This window comes from Rattus norvegicus, chromosome 3, assembly GCF_036323735.1.
Source record: "Rattus norvegicus strain BN/NHsdMcwi chromosome 3, GRCr8, whole genome shotgun sequence".
Lineage (NCBI taxonomy): Eukaryota > Metazoa > Chordata > Mammalia > Rodentia > Muridae > Rattus > Rattus norvegicus.
The window spans coordinates 81,130,444-81,156,767 of NC_086021.1; the positions used below are offsets into that span (position 1 = coordinate 81,130,444).

Below are 26,324 nucleotides of genomic sequence, written 5' to 3' on the forward strand. Positions count from 1 at the left end.
TTGTTTAGCTGGGGATGTTTTAAGGTCAGGGAACAAGAACAATGGCACCCTGTCCAGTACTAGATGACGTACCTCTCTTGCAAAAGCTAGGCTGATGATCAAGGTGATGATTAATTTCTTGTTCCCATTTTTGCCCTTAGCTTCCTGATATAATTAATAAAAAATGTTAATGAATACATGTGCACCCTGAGGGTTTACAATAAAATGACTGATTGTTTCATATAAAAGTTTAGATTTGTGATTCTCTTGATATTTTTATAAGATTACTTTTAAAAATATAAATAAAATAATCGATCTTTTTTTGCAACCACGAATTGCAGTACGAGGAACTGGCTGAGAGTATTACCTTCCTTGCTTAAGCTTTATTACTCTATAGAAAGTGGCTTAGTTATGAACGTATGTAGGTTCTTGGGAATAATGCATCTTGTATCTATATTACATAAAACATTTATTCATGTAAAGGTACTAGGGAATATACTAGGGTTTTTAAAAAAATTATCTTTCACTAGAAGAAAAATGGAATGTAACCACACTGTGATTTTTTTGTACTGCTTGAAAGACGTTGCTGTGTATGTATGTGTGTATGTGTGTATGTGTGTGTATGTGTGTGTATGTATGTGTGTGTATGTGTGTGTATGTGTGTATGTGTGTATATGTGTGTATGTGTGTGTATGTGTGTATGTGTGTGTATGTGTGTGTATGTGTGTATATGTGTGTGTCTGTGTATGTATGTGTGTATGTGTGTATATGTGTATGTGTGTGTATGAGTGTATGTGTGTGTATGTGTGTATGTGTGTGTATGTGTGTGTATGTGTGTATGTGTGTATATGTGTGTGTATGTGTGTCTGTGTGTCTGTGTGTGTCTGTGTGTATGTATGTGTGTATGTGTGTATGTGTATGTATGTGTGTATGTGTGTATGTGTGTGTATGTGTGTGTGTATGTGTGTATGTGTGTATGTTAATTCCTTAAAAACCACACATTTAATAATAACAAAAATAAACCAGAATGACAAATGGACAAACGACGGCATACGTTCAGAAGTATTTTTATAACACACAAGTCTTTTTTCTTTTTCTTTTTTTCTTTTTTTTTAAGATTTATTTATTTATTCCATGTATGTGAGTACACGGTCACTGTCTTTGGACAGACCAGAAGAGGGCATTGGATCCCATTACAGATGGTCGTGAGCCACCATGTGGTTGCTGGGAATTGAACTCAGGACCTCTGGAAGAGCAGTCAGTGCTCTAACCACTGAGCCATCTCTCCAGCCCTCAAGTCTTTTTTCTTAAATAGAGACTTTCTATGAAGCCCATGTCTGGACTTGCTGTCCTGATTCAGGTTCCCAAGGGCTCGGATGACAAGCAGGCTCCATAAAGCCTGGGGACCTTTGGTTAACTCAGAGGAGCGTTTTTGCAAGTGTTATTTCAGTTGACCTCAGCATTAAGCCGAAAGGTGAACAAGGATAAAGCTCTCTACTTACAAAGTAAAGAAGCTAAATTCAAGACGTTTCCAAAGTGAAAGGGAGTTTTATACATGATAGAAAGCACCCTTTTCCCCTCCCTCCTCCCTATATCACAGACATGTGTCACCATGCCTGGGTTTGCAGTGCTGATTGTTCAACCCTCTGCCAACGGAGCTCTATGTCCTGCCATTATTTTGCCTGCATGTACGTCTGTGCGCAGTCTTCATGCAGTGCCTGCAGTGGCCAGAAGAGGGCGTCAGATCTGCTGGAAGTGGAGGTACAGCTGTGAGCGACCATGTATGTGCTAGGAATTGAACTGAGGTCCTCTGGAAGAGCAGCCAGTGCTCCAAACTGCTGAGCCATCTCTCTAGCCTGTAGTTTTGGCCAAGGCTTTTCAATACAAGCTACAAAATAGATTTAATTTACAGTTATTTCTCTAGGAGAAGGAGGCTATTCAGGACTGTGAGTCATACACCATGTTAACCCCATTTACTAATTAAATATACATAGAATTTATTTGTATACTAGTGGAGTTTTATACTGTACTTCATCAAGATCAATTACTTTCTGTACCAAATTATTTTATATAAAATTTTAGATTAAACAATTTCTGCCTAGAACCCATTAAAAAGAATTACCTTATACATGGTCAATTGCGTTATTTTCTCTTCCCTGCTCAGGAATGTGTGTGAGAGTCCCCTCTTTGCCTGTTTCGTATGTGTAGCTGAGGAATGTTTTTCTGTTGGCCTTGGATTTACTTTAGATTACGTCTTTCTTATTTAGCCTTCTCTTATTTTGTTCCTATAAAACAAAGACCAGCCTTCACATTACTCAAAGGTAAATTGGCCCGACACCAGTTTTTCTTTCAATTACCCTCATGGCTATAGCTCTAACCGTTTGCCTTTGTGATCTCTCAGCCATTTGCCACCGCAAAACATCAAACTCCTTACATTCATTCCTTTTACTTCACGATGTACCTTCTCCTGTCCTGTGTGTATTATTGCTACTTTAGAGCAGCTCTCAGACCTCGGTGCTCACCAGAGTGATCTAGACTACTTCTCTGAACACAAAGTTTGATTTAGTGGCTCTGGGACGAAGCCCCAGAGTTGGTATTTCCTTCTGTGTGTGAGCATCTGTGTGAGGACACATGGGCCAGATGTTGCCCTGGGTGGTCTCAACGGTTCTCCGCTTTATTCCCGGGACTCACTGGGCCCCACAGGGTAGAGAGTGCTGGCTGCTGAAGTTTGTCCTCTGAGTTCCGCGGTGTTGTTTTCTGACTTCCGGATGCAGGATAGCCAGTCACCGTTCATACACACCTAGAAATACAATACGTGGGATTTTAAACTGTGTTTTAAAAACCTCTTTCTATTGACATCCATTCAGCAGCTCTAATGGGAAAGGCATTGCGCAAAAACCAAGGAAGCAAGGTGATGAGGATAAGGGTCTCTTACTACAGCATAGAGGAGACACACGAGTCCACAGAAGCAGATGCAATCTAATAAACTGCTAAAGCCCACATAAGCCAAGTATGTTTGAAAGCAATGAGGCAGATGACGTATTATTAAAAATACCAAAAGAAGAAATGAGGTATGGGTGAGGGAGCATAATGGACGGGTGCTTTCTATATAACGCAGTGCTGGAAGGAGCTATTTATACTTGTGAGCGGTGCAGGATAAAACTTGAGTGGTACTCTGGGACCAAATCCCAGCAGACAATGGTGAAAGTATTGGATGGTTTTGTTTTGTTTGGACATCAAAAAGCAATGATGTGCACAGAGAACCACTATGGGATTCAGTACGGCAGGAACTGGTAGGATGGATTGGAAGAGAAAAATATTTAAGGACCTTCTTCCGGTACCAGAGAGACTTCCCTGAACTTTGAGTAATTATAAAATTGGGACTGTGAATGAAAAAGTAAGGGAAAGGGTTTTACTGGGAGATGGCATTTGATGTCATAACCTGTGTAGGAGTATTTTAAGACATCAATTTTTAGCACCTTTGGGAACCACTGGGGTCAACCTGCCTTTGACTGGAACTTGGATGGAGAGACGCATAACTGGTTCTGGATGTAGGCTGTTCCATTTGACCTCTCCTGGCCCCTAGTTTTAGGTGCCCCATGTTCTCAGGATATCTCTATCATCAAAATCTTCTGTTAAGAAAGTGTTCCATGTCAACCATTTATTTTCTGGTAAGATGTAGCTCAGCAACGGCATTTGAGGCTGCTATTATATATTTACACAAAATGAGATTTATTTCCCACCCTCCTATCTCTGCCCTCTCACTGACATATCCCAACCATACAGAACAAACATCTATCTGTAGTTAGAGCCAAGGCAATCTGTGGGAGTTCTTCGAAGATAAACACACGAGGAAGGAACTGGACCCACAGCACTGATCAGCAGCAAAGTCTCCCTGGGAAAAACTGTATATCAACCTAGAAAAAAAACCACATCATTTGGTGTATAAACATAAGCTACAAAGAATGAATCAGGAGAGAGACAACCGTTGTTTCTAGTTAATTCTTTCTTATAGGATTAAGAAATTACCTTTGCTGGGAATAAGTGTTTTGTTTTGTTTTTTTAACAAAAACAAAAAGCAACTCCTTTGAAGAGATACCAATGAATTATCCTGACAAGAAGAAAATGGCTGACAACACTAATTCCATATGTTCTGATAACATCAAAGGGACTCAGAAAAATCCAGAATTATGGGTCACCGAGAGTGCCGTTGGCCTGGGAGGAGGTATGATGGATCGTGACTATTAGACTCAGAAGGAATGGTCATATGCATCAAACCCTTCCCACTAAACAGAATCAATTTATTATCCCATTGATGGTAGAAATGAAGGATTAAATTTCTCTTTTAGCAATAAATAAAATCGTTACGGACTGTTTCTCCCACCACAGCTGCTATGAAATGAAAGAGAAGCCGCTCATCTGTCTCCGTTCTTCCTTCTTAGGTCTCAGCGATCGTTCTTCAATTGGCATAGCTAATCGGGTTTCAGGGTGTTGCTGAGTGTGGATCTGTTTTGATGAGATGATATCTGTTTGTTAAAAGTCTGTGCTCTATTATCACAGCCTGATCAATACCACTGATGAGTAAACGGGATTCTCTCGGTAGGCTGAACGCTATCTACTCTTTGAAGGCTCGCCCACGTCAATTCCCGCCAAGTGAGTGCACTGAGGTGGGAAACAAGGTCATATTTGTTCTGCACTAATTTCTTGCATTCTCGAAACACTGTGGGAAACCTACAAATAGTCTTTCAAGGTCACTAGCAGTGGGGGCTGGAGAGATGGCTCCGCGCTTGAGAGCGTTAGTTTCTCTTCCAGAGGACCCGGTTCACTTCTCAGAACCAGAGTGATGGCTCATAAATATAATCCCGGTCCCAGGAGATCAGGTTGGCCCCAAACTCACAGAGATCTATCTGCCTGCTCTCTGCCTCTGAGTGTTGAGATTAAAGATGTGTACCACCCACCATGTCTGGCTATTTTTCTTTTTTCTTTTTTACTTGAGATTTTAAGTTTGTTGCCAACAGAAACCACGTGCCATATTTCTTTTCTCTCCCACCACAGTTCCTTGATCCGGGAGGTCGGATGTCCGAGTCAACGCACAGCTGAAGTAGAGCAGCTGTGTCGGGGCAGAGAAGGGTGGGGCTAAAAGCCAGGAGCTTAGCTTGGGCAAGGCACAGAGAACTCTGTCTGAGGATGGAGTGGGGAAACAGAATTTAGTAGCCACTGCTACTGCTCTTCTCCACAGCTAAGAGGATAGGCAAGTCAGGAAGCTCCTGAAATGAGTGTTGGACAGTGGGTCTCTGTTCTCCAACATAGAGATTTGTAGCATTAAAAAACTGTCACTATTTTAAATGATTGGTAGTCACTATTTGTCCCCTTTTTGACATCAGTGGAAAAAGAAACCTTCATTTTTCTTTTTTTTTTAAGATTTATTTATTTTTCTATGTATGTATGTATGTATGTATGTATGTATGTATGTATGTATGTCACTGTCTTCAGACACACCAGAAAAGGGCATCAGATCTCATTATAGATGGTTGCAAGCCACCGTGTGGTTGCTGGGAATTGAACTCAGGACCTCTGGAAGAGTAGTCAGTGCTCTTAACCACTGAGCCATCTCTCCAGCCCCTCATTTTTATTTTCTCTTCAGGTCTCTTTTCATATCTCTTATCTCTAGTGCTTTAGACTATTTTTTTTTCCTTTTCAATCTTTTTTTTTTCTTTTTTCTTTTTTTTTTTTTTTTCAGAGCTGGGGACCAAACCCAGGGCCTTGTGCTTGCTAGGCAAGCGCTCTACCACTGAGCTAAATCCCCAACCCCTCCTTTTCATTCTCTATGTGGTAGCCAGCCTCTAAAATCTACCTGGCAAACCTCACTTCATTGTTCACAGCCTGTTGTTTCGTTCTACAGTGTATAATTGACAGGATAAATGAGGATGGTGTCATGTCACTTCCTGTACCAGAGAACAGTTGATGCAGAGTCTATCCTGGATACTCTCACCAGTGTGCTTTCTTAACTGCTGTTCCTCTCTCATTTCTCTCTGTCTGACCACTTTATGGGAAAACACCAGCCTTGTCATTAAGACACTCAGGGAGCCTCTGCAGAGACCCTTGCATCAAGGGTAGTTGAGGTCAGCTAACAACCTTGAGAATGAACCTAGAAGTGGATTGGCTCAGTGTGACTGCAACTTAAGAGACTGGGAGTCAGCCCCAGCTCCCTACATTACTCCTGTGTTCATGACTTGAGTATTTCTTATTTACATTTCGATTGTTATTCCCTTTCCTGGTTTCCAGGCCAATATCCCCCTCCCCTTCTTTATGGGTGTTCCCCTCCCCATCCTCCCCCATTGCCGCCCTCCCCCCAACAATCACGTTCACTGGGGGTTCAGTCTTGGCAGGACCAAGGGCTTCCCCTTCCACTGGTGCTCTTACTAGGCTATTCATTGCTACCTATGAGGTCAGAGTCCAGGGTCAGTCCATGTATAGTCTTTAGGTAGTGGCTTAGTCCCTGGAAGCTCTGGTTGCTTGGCATTGTTGTACATATGGGGTCTCGAGCCCCTTCAAGCTCTTCCAGTTCTTTCTCTGATTCCTTCAACGGGGGTCCTGTTCTCAGTTCAGTGGTTTGCTGCTGGCATTCGCCTCTGTATTTGCTATATTCTGGCTGTGTCTCTCAGGAGAGATCTACATCCGGCTCCTGTCGGCCTGCACTTCTTTGCTTCATCCATCTTGTCTAATTGGGTGGCTGTATATGTGTGGGCCACATGTGGGGCAGGCTCTGAATGGGTGTTCCTTCTGTCTCTGTTTTAATCTTTGCCTCTCTATTCCCTGCCAAGGGTGTTCTTGTTCCCCTTTTAAAGAAGGAGTGAAGCATTCACATTTTGATCATCCGTCTTGAGTTTCATGTGTTCTATGCATCTAGGGTAATTCAAGCATTTGGGCTAATAGCCACTTATCAATGAGTGCATACCATGTGTGTTTTTCTGTGATTGGGTTACTCACTCAGGATGATATTTTCCAGTTCCATCCATTTGCCTATGAATTTCATAGTCATTGTTTTTGATAACTGAGTAATATTCCATTGTGTAGATGTACCACATTTTCTGTATCCATTCCTCTGTTGAAGGGCATCTGGGTTCTTTCCAGCTTCTGGCTATTATAAATAAGGCTGCTATGAACATAGTGGAGCACGTGACTTTTTTATGTGTTGGGGCATCTTTTGGGTATATGCCCAAGAGAGGTATAGCTGGATCCTCAGGTAGTTCAATGTCCAATTTTCTGAGGAACCTCCAGACTGATTTCCAGAATTGTTGTACCAGTCTGCAATCCCACCAACAATGGAGGAGTGTTCCTCTTTCTCCACATCCTTGCCAGCATTTGCTGTCACCTGAGTTTTTGATCTTAGCAGTTCTCACTGGTGTGAGGTGAAATCTCAGGGTTGTTTTGATTTGCATTTCCCTTATGACTAAAGATGTTGAACATTTCTTTAGGTGTTTCTCAGCCATTCGGCATTCCTCAGCTGTGAATTCTTTGTTTAGCTCTGAACCCGTTTTTTCTTTTCTTTCTTTTTTTTTTTTTTTTCCTTTTTTCGGAGCTGGGGACCGAACCCAGGGCCTTGCGCTTACTAGGCAAGTGCTCTACTGCTGAGCTAAATCCCCAACCCCTATACCCCATTTTTTAATAGGGTTATTTGTCTCCCTGTGGTCTAACTTCTTGAGTTCTTTGTATATTTTGGATATAAGCCCTCTATCTGTTGTAGGATTGGTAAAGATCTTTTCCCAATCTTTTGGTTGCCCAGAAACGAATCTTAAACGGTTGTCAAATGTGGCAATCCTTCTGTTGTTCTAAGCTGCCACATTTTGCGGGACTCTGTTAGCCAATGTATACAGCTGTAGGGAAACATGAAATACTCTTTCTGGTTAGGTTGAAGAAATACCTATCTTCTTTTTCTGCAGGCGTCAGTTGCTCTCAGTGCTTTGTCAAGCTGTTCTGCCAAACTTTGCGATAGTGGTTGGCCAGATATCTTAGTTCCCTCACAGAGTTTGCTTAATGTTTAGGGTGAAGTTCATTACTCTAAGGTGTCTAGTCACCTTAGTTCATTTCTGGATCTGAACCTGAAATCGACACAACTGATAGCGGTTAAATAACACAATAATATATACAATAGTGTGTGTGTGTGCTCATCTCTCATAAAAGCATGGGGAGGTATCGTTCCCTCAATACTGAAGAAACATTAAAGCATTAATGTTACGTTGCTGGGGTGGTGCCATTAACGTATTTGATATCTAAGTGATAGAAAGTGCCAAGCTTGGGGCATTTTACTCTTTTACACTTGATAATCTTTTCTAGATTGTTCACAATAGGAACTGATTTTAAAATAGCAATAAAAATACAGGCTAAACCAAAAATTCAAATATAATCATAAATTACTGTGTGTATGTTTGTGTGAGTGTGTGTGTATGGAAGTTAGGAAGCAACTTGGAGTTTGTTCTCTCCACCACATGGGTCTTAGGTACTGAACTAAGGTCACTCAGCTTGGTGGCAGGTGACTCACTGAGCCATCTTGCCTGCCTCCTAGATATGATTCTTAAACTTTCCATTATGGAAAATTTTGAAATATACACAAAGGGAGTAGGTATATAAATCTCTACGTTCACATACTCGTAACCCCACTTTAACATGGCCAGTCTTGTTTTATTTCTTTTTTTTTTTTAATTTTTTTTATTAACTTGTGTATTTCTTATATACATTTCGAGTGTTATTCCCTTTCCCGGTTTCCGGGCAAACATCCCCCTCCCCCCTCCCCTTCCTTATGGGTGTTCCCCTCCCAACCCTCCCCCCATTGCCGCCCTGCCCCCATAGACTAGTTCACTGGGGGTTCAGTCTTAGCAGGACCCAGGGCTTCCCCTTCCACTGGTGCTCTTACTAGGATATTCATTGCTACCTATGGGGTCAGAGTCCAGGGTCAGTCCATGTATAGTCTTTAGGTAGTGGCTTAGTCCCTGGAAGCTCTGGTTGCTTGGCATTGTTGTACTTTTGGGGTCTCGAGCCCCTTCAAGCTCTTCCAGTTCTTTCTCTGATTCCTTCAATAGGGGACCTATTCTCAGTTCAGTGGTTTGCTGCTGGCATTCGCCTCTATATTTGCTGTATTCTGGCTGTGTCTCTCAGGAGCGATCTACATCCGGCTCCTGTCGGTCTGCACTTCTTTGCTTCATCCATCTTGTCTAATTGGGTGGCTGTATATGTGTGGGCCACATGTGGGGCAGGCTCTGAATGGGTGTTCCTTCAGTCTCTGTTTTAATCTTTGCCTCTCCCTTCCCTGCCAAGGGTATTCTTTTTCCTCATTTAAAGAAGGAGTGAAGCATTCACATTTTGATCATCCGTCTTGAGTTTCGTTTGTTCTAGGGATCTAGGGTAATTCAAGCATTTGGGCTAATAGCCACTTATCAATGAGTGCATACCATGTATGTCTTTCTGTGATTGGGTTAGCTCACTCAGGATGATATTTTCCAGTTCCAACCATTTGCCTACGAATTTCATAAACTCGTTGTTTTTGATAGCTGAGTAATATTCCATTGTGTAGATGTACCACATTTTCTGTATCCATTCCTCTGTTGAAGGGCATCTGGGTTCTTTCCGTTTTCTGGCTATTATAAATAAGGCTGCGATGAACATAGTGGAGCACGTGTCTCTTTTATATGTTGAGGCATCTTTTGGGTATATGCCCAAGAGAGGTATAGCTGGATCCTCAGGCAGTTCAATGTCCAATTTTCTGAGGAACCTCCAGACTGATTTCCAGAATGGTTTTACCAGTCTGCAATCCCACCAACAATGGAGGAGTGTTCCTCTTTCTCCACATCCTCGCCAGCATCTGCTGTCACCTGAGTTTTTGATCTTAGCCAATCGCACTGGTGTGAGGTGAAATCTCAGGGTTGTTTTGATTTGCATTTCCCTTATGACTAAAGATGTTGAACATTTCTTTAGGTGTTTCTCTGCCATTCGGCATTCCTCAGCTGTGAATTCTTTGTTTAGCTCTGAACCCCATTTTTTAATAGGGTTATTTGTTTCCCTGCGGTCTAACTTCTTGAGTTCTTTGTATATTTTGGATATAAGGCCTCTATCTGTTGTAGGATTGGTAAAGATCTTTTCCCAATCTGTTGGTTGCCGTTTTGTCCTAACCACAGTGTCCTTTGCCTTACAGAAGCTTTGCAGTTTTATGAGATCCCATTTGTCGATTCTTGATCTTAGAGCGTAAGTCATTGGTGTTTTGTTCAGGAAATTTTTTCCAGTGCCCATGTGTTCCAGATGCTTCCCTAGTTTTTCTTCTATTAGTTTGAGTGTGTCTGGTTCTTGTTTTATTTCTATAATCCACTTATGTTCCACACATTCCCCTGCGTTGGACTAACCATATGTATGTCAGCCCAAATCATCATAATCTTCCATAGGACAAGATAATATTTGTATGTGTGCGTATGTTGTGTGTGTAGTATGTATGATGAATGTTTGTAAGTGTGGGCATACATGGCATGGCCCATGTGTGGAGGTCACATGTGAACCTCTGGTGCGTTTCTTTGTCACCTTCCTTATTTTTCATTATCTCCTATGGACCACTGTTGTGTATGCTGTGCATGTAGTTGGCCCATGAGCTTCTAGGGATTCTCCTGTACCCAGCTTGCGGTAGAAGCACTGGTTTATAAGTGTGTGCTTCTCTATGGTAAGTGCTTTATCTACTGAGCCGTCTCTCTAGCCCTGGGAAAGTAAGCTTAACAATCTTATCGTAAGGTTAGACAGGTTAGACAGGGGAGCGTTACCTGCCTTTTCACTGACTGGTCCTAAGGAGATGTGATTTAGTTGAAATCTATTTGTATTTTTAGGTAAGTTAAACAACTGGCTATCAACCTGTAGCTTATGTTTTTCTCTAAGATAAAACTTAGTTTTTGAACATTGTTTCTCACAGCAACATCATAAATTTATATTCTGGAATCTGGATTGGAAAGTAAGGGCAAAACTATCCTGGACATTTTAGGATCGATAGATTGAGCCAACCCACTTAATGATGGTATTGTCTTTAGAACGTGAGCTTCTGCGATCCCGCTTCCCACCACTGCAGGGGTAGAATGTGGGTAGCCTCTCCAGCCACTTTCCTGAAGTCTGTGCACTGCGGGGGTCGAATAGAGCCAGCGTTCCTTTACCCACAGAGCTTCCCTTTGCTCTTCGAAAACCCCGGCTGCTGTGCAGCCCAGACCTCTCCACGACCCTAGTACATCTGGCGTCGTGTTTTACTAGCTGGTGCCCTGCTTCTCTGTTGGAAGCTCCTTGATGTTCACCTTCTAGCAACCTGTCTGCAGCTTTCAGGAGGTTCATCCTGTGACCCTTCCCAACACAGGCGACCTTTCCTAACTTCAGCTGTAGCTAAGTGGATGAGTTCTCCCTCCTCACGGTGGTGGTCAAACAGTGTTTATTCAATGTAAAGTAACCCCTGCTCCAAGGGGGAAGAAAGTTTCGTGAATAATAGGGAATAATATAAATATCTCCCCCCCCCCACATGCACGCACGTACACACACATCTGAACTGCAATAGTGATTTTTTTTTTTTTTTCGGAGCTAAGGACGGAACCCAGGGCCTTGCGCTTGCTAGGCAAGCGCTCTACCACTGAGCTAAATCCCCAACCCCTGCAATAGTGATTAATATCCACTTCTCCAGTCCTAGTAACAGCTGGTAGGACCCCATAGTTTGTAAATGGGGCTCCGGAATGGGTCTTGATGGAGGCATCTTTGACCCTTCATGTCCCGATCCTGCTGGAGGGTCAAAGAGAGTGGGGTGGAACGCCTAGAGGGTGGCTGGCAACTCTGCCATCCTGCTGTAGCAATAGGCTCGCATTTCATACGTATTCTCCTCCGTGGACTGTACCGCTTGTCTGCCGTGGGTACATGGCTACAGGTCTTCCTAGTCTGTAGCATGTGGGTGGCGTCTTTGGCTGATCCTCTGCCAATGAGATGGCTATACTTGACCTTGTAGCCATTGGCAGGTTCACCACCTCAGGTCCCTTCTGGGCTGCCTCCTCTTCCTGCTTCTGAGTCAGCTCTTTCCACTTCTCCTCAACCTTTTTGGGTTTCCTCTCCATGACGGTAGGATCCTAGCTCCTCAGCTGATGGTGCAAACTCCCCTTTGACGATTCTGGCATAGGGACAATTTCTTCATGTGTCCACTGTATTGGATGAAATCAGACACCACTTTTTTTTCACCATTTTACAAAACTCCACTTTTTGTTGTCTTGTGACACCTAGCCCTAACCTAATGACATTGTGTTATTGCTCTATCCTAGTCAGTTAATGACAATTCTCCCAGAATACTCCGACCCATGTGAAAATGTATACATTCTTACACAATTTACTCCTCCCTACCCCCACACACCATGGCTAAAGAAACTTAATGTGGCACCAGGTATCCCTCAAGGGCCCTAGACCTTTGCTGGGAAATGCCTGTGAGATCCTAGAGGCCTGCAGGTAAGGGAGAAAGGGAAAACGGTGTTCCTGCTATGAGGTCTTTTTTTTGGTTCTTTTTTTCCGGAGCTGGGGACCAAACCGAGGGCCTTGTGCTTCCTAGGCAAGCGCTCTACCACTGAGCTAAATCCCCAACCCCTGCTATGAGGTCTTTTAAATGCTTGCTTTCTGCTTTTGTAACCTTGCTAGTCACCTTGAGACTAGGGTGAAGTGGTCTTTTTGTTACTATATAGGAGGAGAGAGAAACAACCCAGGGGAGTACACTACATTCTTGCCCCACCTATGGATTCCATAGATAACTGTAATATACCTTCAATATCCACCTTTATAAATCTGCTCTCTTTTTTTCATATTTTTTCTTTTCTAGGATATTTTCTTTAATTACATTTCAAATGTTATTCCATTACCTGGTTTTCCCTTCGGAAACCCATCCCCATGCCCCTGCTTCTATGGACCCCATCTACCCACCCACACCCTCCCTCCTCCCTGCTCTGGCATTCCCCTACACTGGGGCATTGAGCCTTGACAGGACCAAGAGCCTTTCCTTTCACTGATGCAGACAAGGTGCCATGGGTCCATCCCTGTGTATTCTTGGGATGGTGGTTTAGTCCCTGGGAACTCTGAGGGGTCTGGGTGGTTGATATTGTTCTTCTTCTTATGGGGTTGCAAACCCCTTCAGCTCCTTCAGTCCTTTCTCTAACTCCTATATTGGGGACCCCGTTCTCAGTCCAGTGGTTGGTTATGAGCATCCACCTCTGTATTTGTCAGGCTCTGGCACAGCCTCTCAGGAGGCATCCATATCAGGCTCTTGTCAGCAAGCCCTTCTTGGCATCAGCAATAGTGAGTGACTGGGTTTGGTGTTTGTATATGGGATGGATCCCCAGCTATACCACTCCTGGCATATACCCAAAATATGCTCCAACAAATAACATGCCCCACTATGTTCATAGCAGTCTTATTTATAATAGCCAGAAGCTGGAAACAACCCAGATGATGTTTCCCATCCTTCAAGAGAGGGATGGATACAGAAAATGGTACATTTACCCAATGGAGTACTACTCAGCTATTAAAAACAATGACTTTGGGGTTGGGGATTTAGCTCAGTGGTAGAGTGCTTGCCTAGCAAGTGCAAGGCCTTGGGTTCGGTCCCCAGCTCTGAAAAAAAACAAAAAAAAAAACCCAAAACAAACAAACAAACAAAACCAAAAACAAACAAACAAACAAAAAAAACCACAAAACCAATGACTTCATGAAATTCTTAGGCGAATGGATGGAACTAGAAAATATCATCCTGAGTGAGGTAACCCAATCACAAAAGAACACACATGGTATGCACTCATTGATGAGTGGATATTAGCTCAAAAGCTCAGAATACTCAAGATACAGTTCACAGACCACAAGAAGCTCAAGAAAAGGAAAGACTAAAGTGTGGATGCTTCAGTCCTTCTGAGAAAGGGGAACAAAAATACTCATAGAATGAAATACAGGGACAAAGAGTGGAGCAGAGACTGGAGGAAAGGCCACCTATAAATCGTTTCTTTAGTCTCCTTCAGCATGGCATGCTGTTTGGCTCCAAGTTGGCCGTCCTTCTGTTAGCAGTAAGAATAAATGCATTTAATCTAAATTTGAATTGAGTCGCAAGTCTCTTTTTTCCTTTTTCTTCTTTTTTTGATCTTTCCCAGTGAATTCAAATGCTACAACAGCCTTGTTTTATATTTTCCTCCAGCTTGCTGTCCAGTCTTGTGTCTGCTCTCCTAGTCATCCAGGCTGGGTGGCTTCTCCATGGAGCCCAATAGTTCAAGTTTTAAAAAGTGTATGCACATCATCAGAACAGAACATTAGAGATAATTATGATCAAAATGTCTGTTATGTGAATTAAGCTTTCCTCTTTAACACAGCATACATGCAAATGGGAAGGTTTACTTTTACTCAGCGGATTCAGCATTCATATTAAAGAAAAGTTGTGTGATGATAGGCCATGGCAACTGAATATCTTAAACCAGAGATAAAAAAATTGATATCCAACACTTCAAACTCTCCAGTATTTGTATACAGGATGTCAGACCAAGGGTATATATTCAAGACTATACTCAGAATACTTTGTGGTACAATTTGTTGACTTCCCAATATGCACGCTTATATTCTTGCCTGGCAGTCTGGCTCTCTATGGTCCCTTCTGTGCTGGGCTCTGTTTGGGGACGTATGCAAATCAGGGTTTCCTGCCTTGGCTTCTCCTAGAGAGACTTTCTGGCATTGGTCCGTGTTCTTCCCAGGACACTGTCACTTGGTTCACTGTACTGATTCTTGCTCCACATTTCTTCTGAGTTCTTTGCAGCCCTGCACTGTAAGAATACATTATTGACCCCCGTCGAAAAACAGAAAAGAAAACAATGAGTCTATCAGGAAGAAGAAAAACAAACAAACAAAACAAGCCACGGGTGTTAAAAATGAGGACAGAAATTAAGACCATGGAGAAGCCAGCATGTATCTTTGGTTAAAACAACAACAAATCATGTAGAATGTCCATGTTTTTTTTAAAAATACACTTTGAAAGCAGATGTCTATTCTTTTCCAGGAGCAGACTCTGGGGTAGAGTGGGGAGACTGCACAGGTGGGCTGCAGGTCACTTTCAACAGCCGATTTAAACAGCTTTCGTGTCTGAGCTTTGAAGGTTGTGATTGTGGCTGGAGTAGTTACATTGAAGGGAAAACTTCTTAGACTATGTAAGAGTAAATGTGAGAGGGACATGAGAGGCATGTGTACCCCAATATGCTCACAGAAACTATCTTGCAGCACAGCCCCAGTCTTTGGAGAGCAAAGTCAGCTTCCCTTTCAAGAAGGAAAAGACAGGAAATGGTTAAGTAGAGAGTAAGCAGGTGGCCAGTTAGTCAGAATCAAGCAGGCAGATTACTTCCTCTGCAGATTCTCCTGATATAGAATAAAAATTTCTCAGAGTCTGCGGGGTTAAAGCATGAGCATCTCTGTGGGATCCCAGGCATCACGGGTTCCTGGAGAGCTGGAGTCTTGGGACAGTTCTCTTCTAGCTCACAAAGAACTGCCTTACCTCTTTGAAAAGAGGTTTTAATCAATAGGAAAGACAATTCCCACTGGCACGAGGACCAATTCAACCTGTCTTTGAGAATATCACTTGTCCCTGGCATTTGAATGCTGTTGGCCACGACACACTTTCGATGATGAGAGCTGAGAGGCTTGGAAGTATGACAGTCAAATGCTGGGATCTGTGGATAAAGGATTTCCAAGACAAGCTGTCTATAGCATTAAAGACTCCTTTTGTAGTAACTGATCTCTTTGAAGTATTTACCACGGATCCAAATGCAACAATAAAAACAACACTATGCGTCTATAAAGTGGGAGATTGATTATATGAGTGAACAAATCCTGTTTTATCACGAAAGTCACAGTGAGTTCAGTTGTCTCACAACAACGTTTCTGGTTATCCATAGACTGGGTCTCAAAATTTGTAGGAATAAGTTTCAAACTTTGATTACATGAAATTGAAAAAAACCTCCATGTATCAATCAAAATGTATACCTTAAATATTTTTGACGACTTTGTTTTATTAATAGTGGCATTATAACCCTCCTCCCAGTGTCCGAGGCAGGGAAGGATTAGACTCTTACATACTACCTCTCATGACAATATCGCTAATTGCTTTTGGAATGCAGCTTGTCTAGACCTGCCTCAGTGAATGCTTCACAGACATCTAAGTAAAGATTTAAAGCTGTAGCCCTTGATATGAGGTGTAGAAACCCCTGTGAATTCTAGACATCGTTTGAGGGGTCAGCCGAGGCATTATTAGCCTTTTTAACTCTCATTCTCTCAAGGAGTGCAAAGGGAGGTTTCCCAGAGGACACAAGCCATGGGACATCCTCGAAGAGAGTTCAGAAACAGATGGGAGAACCCCATTAATCTTCACCATCCATTAGGTCAACACTGGAAGACTTATAGAAACACAAAAGGAACATTCTCCTCATGCTTTTATTCTGGAAAATATACCTTATTTTATTTTTATGTTTCTTAGAATATGTGTAAAGAAAAAGAAATATTCTAAATACTTTTCAGTTTTAATTTCCTATATGGTAAATTGAAAGGTACTTAAGGGAGAAGTGGCCATAAGTAGAGAATTCCTTGAGGTTTGTGCTGGTTGGGTTTTGTTGTTGTTGTTTTCATTTGTTTTTATTTTTTTATTTTGTCAACTTGACCCAAACTGGAGTCATTATTTTTATTTTTTTATTTTGTCACCTTGACCCATTAGGGAAGAGTTAACATCTGTTGAGGAAATGACTATATCAGATTAGCCCATGGGCATGTCTGTCAAGTATTTTCTCAATTGATGATTGATGTGGGATAAGCTTAAGTGTGGGAGGTGCCTTCCCAGGGCAGATGGCCCTGAGGCGTATAAGAAAGCAAACTGATTTAGTCCCTGGGAGCTCTGGTAGGATCTGGTTGGTTGATAGTGTTGTTCTTCCTATGGGGTTACAAACCCCTTCAGCTCCTTCAATCCTTCCCCTAACTCCTCCATTGGGTCCCTGTGCTCAGTCCAATGGTTGGCTGCAAGCATCTTCATTTATATCAGTAGGGCTCTGGCAGAGCCTCTCAGGAGACTTCCATATCTGGCTCCTGTCAGCAAGCACCTCTTGGCATCAGCAATAGTGACTGGGTTTGGTGGCTGCATATGGGATGGATTCCCAGGTGGATATATGGATGACCTTTTCTTCAGTCATACACATGGAGGGACTCATGATTCCAGCCACATATGTCGCAGAGGATGGCATTGTCCAGCATTAACAGGAGAAAGCCCTTGTTCCTGTGAAGGTTCATTTCCCAAGTGTAAGGGAATGGCAGGGTGTTGAGGTGGGAGTAGGTGGGTGGGAGTGGAATCATCTTCACAGAAGCAGGGGGAGGGGGAGGGGGAATGGGACATGGGGGGAAAGGGATAACATTTGAAATGTAAACACATAAAATATCCAAGAAAAATAAGATTAAAAAAAAGAATAAAGCTGTATATGTAAAAAAAGAAAGCAAACTGATCAATCTACAGGAGCAAACCAGTAAGCAGCACTCTTTCATGGTCTGAGCTTCAGCTCCGGCCTCCAGGTTTCAGCTTGAGTTCTTGCCCTGGCTTCTCTTGATGATGGACCTGTAGGACATAACAAGCCCTTTCCTCCCAAGTTACTTCTGATCACGGTATAGATCATGATAATAGGAAGCAAACTAGGACAAGGGTCTCAATTGTTAAGATGGCCATACTTTATCAGATTGGACACTTTATAAGGTATCCATCCCAGTGACCAAAAAGTTTTAAGATCTGAACTGTAAAACATTATGGTGGCATTTGGTTTTATTACAAGTTGTTTTGCACATTTTCTTTGGAATAGATTTTCATTAAATATTGAGATTGAACATCTGCATACTTTGTGGCTTACAATTCCACATCCCCATAGGCACTTAACAGAAATTTGCACATTCTCTTAGGGACATATACAAGAACACTCACAACCATCTTAGTATAAAACTGGAAGCACCTCACATGTCCATTACTTGTAGAACCAATTTCATGTATGCAATCATATGAGCAATTGCATTGAGACAGAAGCAGAACAAAGCGAGGTGAAAGATATGTGCCTGGTTGGTAAACACCATAGAGAACAGCAAGGGGACGCTTGTCATAAAACTCAGGACAGTTGCCTTGTCAAGTAGGTGGGTGAAGTAGGCAGAGAGATAGGAAAACTTTCTGGTTTGCTAGTGATGTTTCTTGACCTATGTGACAGAGCTGGTGGCACTTGGTTTGTGGTGATTTGTGCTTTCGTTCTCTGTCTCATATTTCCCAATATGAAAGGCATGGATGCCTCTCTTTCTATGTTTATAGTTACTGAGCATCTCTGAAGACCAGTAATGAAAATAAGCACAGACGATAATCTGATGCATGGTTTAGAAGTTAATCTTACTAGAATGTTTCCGTGCCTTCTGTAAAAAGAAATGCTACAATGCAAGGGCAGCAGCTCCACTTCTTCCTGGCATCAGGGTCTACCGTTATCTCTGTGTGTCTAGGTTTCTCTCTACTGGGTTCCAAGTTATCACTGAGGCTGGATGTCCCAGGACCCAAAGGAGTGGGTTCACTGAGATGGCTTTCCTAAGTGTGAGGCTTTGTTTTCAGTGGGTATCAGAAGCATCTCAGTGGGCCAGGCTTCGTGAGAAACGCCCGGTCTTCTTTGAAGCATGAAATAAACTTCAGGTCATTATGCCTGGAACCTGCTTCTGTAAGGGGATTTTGTAGAGGGAACTCATCTTTGAGGTCACCTGTGTCTAGCAGTGTCACAGTGTTTTTATTCTCCACACAGATCCTGACTCTTCACTAACCTGATTGTGCTGGACAGGAGCGCTCCCAGCTCGAATACTCTTGTGCTTTACAGTCCTTCGTAGTAACTTGGGTACATAACAGGTTCCACAGCAGCTTGGCTACTCCCATGTTTGCATTAGGGTTACACGTACTCAAGTACACGTTAAGTGGTTTTCCTACTGGCTCATAATTTTAGTTACGTCAAGGTTTTAGTCATCCAGGAGAAAGGTTGTATTACTCTGCTGATGTTAAATAAGCTATAAATCTGGCCAGAGTTGACAAGCTGAGGCACGTCTAGACTTCAACTTGAACAAGGATAAGCTTTATTTTCTCTTAGAGCATGGTGGGAGTATCACACTGAGCTTTCCCAGTCAGCTCATCTGACAATGAATCTGAGGACACTGAGGCTTACAGAGTATTTTAGTAAAACACGGGGTTGTGAACAGACTTGTGAGCTGGTATTTCAGCATTCCTCTAGTAACACTTGGGCAGGTTGTGGCAAACGTACACTGGGATTGCTAAGATGTCAAACATACATACTTCAGATGTCCTCAGTAATTTACTGGTCCTCTTGTCCCTTCTTGTCACTCCTGGTCTGATGAAAATGCTGATGGCTGTTCCGGGGATGAGCACAGTAGTTTTAAAGATTTATTTATTTATTATATGTGAGTACACTGTCTCTGTCTTCAGACGGACCAAAGAGGGCATCAGATCCCATTACAGATGGTTGTGAGCGGGGTTGGGGATTTAGCTCAGTGGTAGAGCGCTTGCCTAGCAGGCGCAAGGTCCTGGGTTTGGTTCCCAGCTCCAAAGAAAACAAACAAACAAACAAACAGATGGTTGTGAGCCAACATGTGGTTGCTGGGATTTGAACTCAGGACCTCTGGAAGAACAGTCAGAGCTCTTAACCACTGAGCCATCTCTCCAGCCTGAGCACAGTAGTTTTAGAAGCAACAGGAAACACATTTTTTTTTTTTTAAACATCTCAGGAACTCCAGAAGTAGACTGATAGCTGAACTTCCCCTCAAGATGGAGATGAAATACTGACCTCAATTATCTCAACAGCCTTGCAGCTACCAAACGTAGTCCTTTTGCAGTAGCCAAGTAACTTCTGAACCATCTTAGCTCTTTCACAGAGCCTTGTTTAAGAGGAAATGGCTCTGGGCTGACGAGATGATGGCTTAACAGGGAAGAGACTTGCCCTCCAACCAGAAGACCTGGGTTTGGTTCTTGGACCCCACATGGCAAAAGGAGAAAAAAAACCAACAACCACAGTTGTTCCGGATTGCCACAGGAGTATACACACAATAAAATATCATAAATTTTTCTTTTTAGGGTAAAGAAATGATTTCTCAGAAAGGTGGTAACTTCGGTGGGGCCAGAATTTTTACTACAACCCCGATTCTTCCCATTCTCTGGACATCTTCCAAGCACACATCACATGATAGGAGCTTTGTATAATGGTTAGAAGTAAGGTGGTTCACAAGGGGCTATCTGGTATACAATGTGCCAGAAGTTGTATCGATATGTCTACATCTTTACATACAGCATTTGGGGGGAGGTTAATAGCATGAGGTCAGTATGCAAAAACACAAATGTTTTTCCAGACACACTTGGCTGTAGTAGGGGGAAGGCAGGATTCCTATTTCTTGGCACAAATACATTAGCTTTCTGTGATGGTGTACTACTGGATGAGGTCGCCATGAGGCACAACATGACCGTTTAAATTTAAATGAATTGAGATGTAAAAACTGGAAGTTGGACTTTGATGGTACCTGCCTACAATCCCATATTTTAGGGGGTGGAGGACAGAGAACTAGAGGTAGAAGGTCATCCTTGACTACACAGCAAGTTTGAAGCCAGTCTGGGCTACACAAGAACCTGTCTCAACAAAACACAGCAACCCAACACAAAAAAGTGCCACTTATGTCCCCATAACTCCTCATTGGTTTCAGTCATGCTAGTCACATTTTAAGTGCTGAGAACAGCAATTTGGTTGTCAAGGATTGGAAAACTTTAGCTATAGAGCAGTCCCCCCATTGTGGAAGTACTGTTAGGGGCACCCTCTCCAGAGGCACCCCCACCAGACAGCTGGCAACCTCAAGCCTTGAGGGCAGAAGAACTGCAAACAAGCTCCAAAGAAACAGAAACCCCATCTGAGCAAAATTCCCTAGATGAAGGAAGCACTAGGCCAGGTAACTGGGCATAGACAGGAACAGATTTTCTTCTAAATTCCCCCCTGCAGAGACAGGGTAGGGGACGTGGCAGATTTGATGGTGGACTTTTAGAAATGTTTGGTTGGCCCAGGGTTCTTATCTTTTCTCACCCGGTTTGAAAGCTCTTCCCTGATTGGTCTCATTTCCTCGTCTTCTCTGCAAACCCAAGTTCTGCCAATCAGAGTCTACTTGGTACCCTATAAATTCAGACTAAAGCCTATAGAAGGCAGACACTCCTGTTCTTTTCAGGGGATGAGGCCTGAACGAAGAGTTCATAATCCAGTTCCCAGGCAGCTCGCTCAGGAGAGAAGACCTTTAAGAGTCACTGGAGAGATATTGGTCCCTGGTACTCAACCAGTGGCTACAGGAAGTAGGAGTTGGGGAAGACCTATTTGTCCTCAGCCTCTGAGACACTGCAGATGAGATGAGACTCAAACCGGCTGCTTCCAGCCTCCGAAAGCTGTAACACTCCCCAAGGTTGTCAGTAGAGGGCCACAGGCTTTTAATCCTAACACTGTAGCACAGACACAGGCAGGTGGATCTTGTGAATTGGAGGACATCTTCATCTTATCCTGAGTTGTAGGTCAGCCACGGCTGACCCCTCAAGCCAAAGCAAGCAAGCAAGCAAGCCAGCCAGCCAGCCAGCCAGCCAGCCAGTGAGCGAGCGAGCAAAAAGCAAACAAAACCTCCAAACAAACCACAAAACATTTCTCAGAGCTTCTATGGCTCCAAGATAGTATCCTCCTGTGGACAAGAGTTCAAACTTATCTTATTTAAATCCTGTTTTATCCGGTTTAAAGTTGTTAATCATGATGAATTGATAATAAAGTACCTCCTATTTACGTTCTGACGTCTGTGGATACCATTCTTGGAGGAGGGTAACAAAGAACCAGGTTGAAGACCTGGCTTCCGCTGATCACTGAAGCGCAATTGCAGGAGGCAACCAAACATGAATTGCTAGCTAGAGCACTTTCCTCTGTAGCTCTAGTCTCTTTCCCTAGATTCAAAAATTTGAGCTCCTTATATAAACTGAAGTGTATGTTTCTGTTACAGTATGACTTCTGCCTTCACAAAGTCTTTGGCTCTTTTGCAGGAAAAGAAACGCATAAATAAGAATTAAATGAAGACATACATCGAAAGTGAACAGACATGCTTAGGGAAACAATGCACGCGGAGAGAAAGGCGTGGGGGAAGTGCCAGCTGTACGGAGGCAAAGCCGCAGTAAAAGAACCCGAGGTTGGTGGAACAAAATGGCGGTGAGGCCACTGGAAGAAGGAAGCACGGAAGGAGGCAGATGAGGACAGAGCTTCTGTTTCATTTAAGGAAGCACAGGCGAATGAATACGCTCTTGCAAGAGCAAAGGATAATCTACATTAGAGGCTATAGAACATCGAGACTCAATAACTGATAAATCAAAACCAACGTTGCTATTTTTCTGTGCAGCGATGTCACTGGTGACATCTGAGTTTGTTTGATGAAGATAACGGAAGTAAAATATGAGGAAGTGGGAGCAATGACTGGATGAATGGAGGGGACGTCGGTTAGGAAAAACCCTTAGCTCTTTAATTCTTGGCCTGAGTCATCTCTACCTCCTCTGGTGACTTTTATCAAGCTAATGAATATGGTTGTGTCTTTTTGTTCAGCTGGTGCAAGGAAGACAAAATGTTTGAGATTATGTGCACTGTACTGGAAGGTGAACTGAGGTTTAATTTTTTTTTTTGAAGTAAGATCTACTTCTCTAGATCCTTGCCAAAGGATCTCTTTCCTCTGTTATCAAATGCTCAGGAATGTATATCTGCTTTCTTGGTCATCCACCGAATCCCAGTCACACCCAGCAGGAGCAGATTTGCCCTGGTGGGATGATGTACACTGACGCTGAAACAGGGTTCATGAACTTAAAAGTCAGAAGAGCAAAGGGAATTCAACAGAGACCTGAGGTAGTTCCACAAAAATAGATATTACTAGGCCTTTGTAGCTTTTATATCATCTGAAAATCAAGTATAAAAAGATGCTAAGCCACCCAAATAGAGTGTCTTCATCAAACCCCTCTATTCAGGGCTCAGGGATCTACCCAGAAAAGGAGAAAAGATTGTTAAGAGCTGGAGGTGATGGATGACTCCAAAGAAAGTGTCTTCCGGATACAACAGAACTAATTCACATAGGAACTTACAGGAATTGTGACAGCATGCAAAGGACCTACAGAGAATCAAGCCAGATGGAGTCCTAGAGTTGAGAGAGTGAAGTGGACACAGCGTCCCACCTTTAACCCAGAAGCTATCTGAAACTGGTACCCATCATGAGCAAAAGAAAATTACTTTTCTCCAGTGGAGTCTCACTAGGTATAATAACTACACTTTAAACAAAACAAACTCAATAGTATTTTTGCAGACAACACCTTTTCAAGTAAACAAACAACAACAACAGCAGCAGCAGCAGCAGCAGCAGCAGCAGCAGCAGCAGCAAGAAACCCCAAAACAACCATTAGCTTGAAGGCTGTATAAAAAACACATCTCCAAGTGGGCAAGATGGCTTGGTAGGTAAAGGTACTTGCCACGAAGTTTAACGACCGGAGTTTGATGCCCTGGATCCACATGGTGGAAGGAGTCTACTGGAAGTTGTCCTCTGACCTCCACGAGAGTGCTGAGCGCAGTGTTAGACACTAAGTAGGTGATGAGAAGCGAGACTGATGGGATACTGGCTCTATCGCTTAAAGGATCGGTTTTTGACCTAGCAGGGGAAGTAGGGTTGTTCACTAGGCTTGGCTCCATTGCCAGATCAGCAGCACCACAACTACAATTCAGGTTCTTAGGCATCTGTCCCAGAAAATAGCCTCCAGGCGCTCGGGCCACATCCAAGGACGCCACACCCATAGGTTTGGCCATTGCGGGTGTGCTGTGTAGTTTGGCTCTCCTCCTGTCCCTTTGGGCCAATCTTGGATCCTCTGGAACTCACCTGCTCTGCAGGTACGCCAAGCCGAGGCGCGGCGAGGCGCGGCGGCGGGAGTGGCCGAGGCGGGGAGGGGCGGGGCGAGACTGCTGTGGGCGGGGACAGAGCCCGTTGAAGCTCCAGGCGCAAGGCCCCTGCCGCCAGTCGCCGCGGTGACTGCCGGGATGCGCTGCAGCGAATGGTCGCGCGGGGCGCCGCTCTGAGTGACCTTTCACCCGCGCCCAGCGGCCTCGGGCGGCAGCACAAGGCGGAAGCCATGGCGGAGGCGGCGGGAGAGGCGGGCGCGAGCGAGCGGGACCCAGACGCGGTCCGCGCGCGTCGGCGGCTGCGGGTTCTGTCGGGCCATCTGCTGGGCCGGCCCCAGGAGGCTCCAAGTACCAATGAGTGCAAAGCGCGGAGAGCCGCGTCGGCGGCCGGGGCGTCGCCCGCTGCTTCTCCCGCCGCGCCGGAGTCGGGCACCATCCCCAAGAAGCGGTGAGTAGCGGCCCGGGAAGCAGCTGGCGGTGGGAGGCCACGTGCGGCCTGGGCTGAGGGAGAGGAGAGCACGGGAGTGGGCAGGGAGTTGCCACGGTGGGCGGAAGGCATTCCGGTCCCTGCGAGTACATCAGCTTGCAAGTGACCAGCCTGGGAGTGGACCTGACACACAGGACTCTGTCGGGAAGGGGCGGGATGGCTTGGCCGGATTTTGGTCTCTTTTTGAAGGAAACACATTTCATGACCTCATGGGGAGAAGGTTTAAGTGGATCTCCTCTCTCGTTTTTTGATGATAGAAACTCATTCTCTATTTTGGAACGGGTAGCAGGAGGGTTCTTAATCTACGAGGAAGAGGTGTAAATTTGCACTAGATAATCAGATTTCTGGAAATTCTATAAAGCCTGGGTGCGGGCAGGCTGGGGTGGGGATCATTGGCACTCTGGAGAAAGGTGTTGAGTGGTTTCTGTAGGGTAGGTTACCACTTCCTTATGGTCGTGGGTTCTAACTTTAAGGGAGGAAACCAGTGAGTGAGTGAGATGCAGTAAGTAGACTGCAAGCATTAGTGACTTAAGACTTTGGTATTCCAGCTACTGATCCCGTAAGAAGCTAAAAGACAGGAGTCTGAACGAAGAATGTTTGTAAAATCTTAAGACCATTGGAGGAGAATCTCTTATGTCTGATGGAAGCTGTGGAGAAATGGTGTTTTCTGAGATTATCAGTTTGGAAAAACTTGGAGAATGAAAAAAAAAGATTTTGCTTACTTGAATGTGTACTTTCAAAGTGCTGGAGATGGGGCTAAATCCATTATTTTTAAGATTCTAAGCTATTAGGTAGGTGCAGAATCTTCCCTTTTACAGATGAAGAAATTAGAAAACTTTAAGACGTGTGCTGCATGTAGCAGATACCAGTGTTACAGTTTACACATCAAAAGCAAACCACATGGACGTTTATTAATTCAACCCATGTAAGTTCTTACTGCATACACACTGTACCAGAAATGCAGGGATTCTGAAATGTGCTATTCACTGTAGGGCACTAAAGTAATACAGTATAAGAAATTTAGCTGATGATTGAAACTCATGGTTTTTGAGTATATGTATTTGTTAGAATAAAGGCTTTAATAAGCCACAGTTTTCTGTGTAAATCTTGACATTTGTAATGAAAACAGCCTACCAGAGGGGGAGAATGTTCATGGTAGACAAGCAGAATGGTGACAGGTATAGAAAGTGCAGGAGTAGAAACTGCCTGACTCAAGTGTACCAGAAACTGTGAGAATGACATGGGATGAGGGCTCTAGAGGGGAAACGACGTCAGACTGACTTTTCAGAAAGGACACACTGGAATGGAAAGGAAGACTTGGTTGGCACTGTGATGGCTGGAAACAGATCTAGGTTTGAATTCCATTAGGTCTTTTTTTTTTACCCTCTAAACTTTCTGTCTCTCTCAGAGCTCTGTCCCCTCATTTTAAGAAAGATATAGAACTGGATGTGGTGATATACACCTTTAATCCCAGCATTTGGGAGGTAGAGGCTGGAGACCCTGTTTTAGAAAATGGAAACCAAACCAAACAAAAACAAAAAACAAAAGCGCTAATTCCTGCTTTGCATTTTTGCTTTGGCAACAGAAAAATGCAGCTGAAAGATGTTCACTGTACTGTCTGTTACACAAGCTCTCAACAGATAGCTGTGGTTGCTTATGTCCAAAGACAGACAGTGGTTATGAATCTCAACTCTTAATGCATAATGCCGGGACTCTGAACTAAGGCGTACCAGTTTAAGAATATGAGGAGGTGCACGGTTTCCAGAATTTGGTTACTTGGTGATAGGAGAGGGTAAAATTGATAGACACTTATATTC

General features: G+C 43.6%; 1 protein-coding gene and 1 long non-coding RNA gene across 3 annotated transcripts in view; one reads left to right on the top strand and one right to left on the bottom strand.

The window, feature by feature from the left end:
- Window positions 1-526: 526 nt before the first annotated feature.
- Window positions 527-24,174, bottom strand: LOC134486388 (uncharacterized). Of its 2 annotated transcripts, XR_010065235.1 has the most exons (3): window positions 24,001-24,157; window positions 2,102-2,779; window positions 527-1,867 (listed from the first exon to the last, which is right to left on the bottom strand). It is a non-coding gene; the product is annotated as an uncharacterized LOC134486388 (long non-coding RNA). The 2 variants fall into 2 exon arrangements; XR_010065236.1 differs by lacking the exons at window positions 527-1,867; window positions 2,102-2,779 and adding an exon at window positions 11,409-12,176 and having other exon boundaries at window positions 24,001-24,174.
- Agps (alkylglycerone phosphate synthase) overlaps window positions 24,156-26,324 on the top strand; it is a 98,501-nt gene continuing 96,332 nt past the window's right edge. The window contains 1 exon segment of the mRNA NM_053350.2: window positions 24,156-24,468. Coding sequence (NP_445802.2) covers window positions 24,173-24,468 — 296 coding nt within the window. The 5' untranslated portion in view covers window positions 24,156-24,172.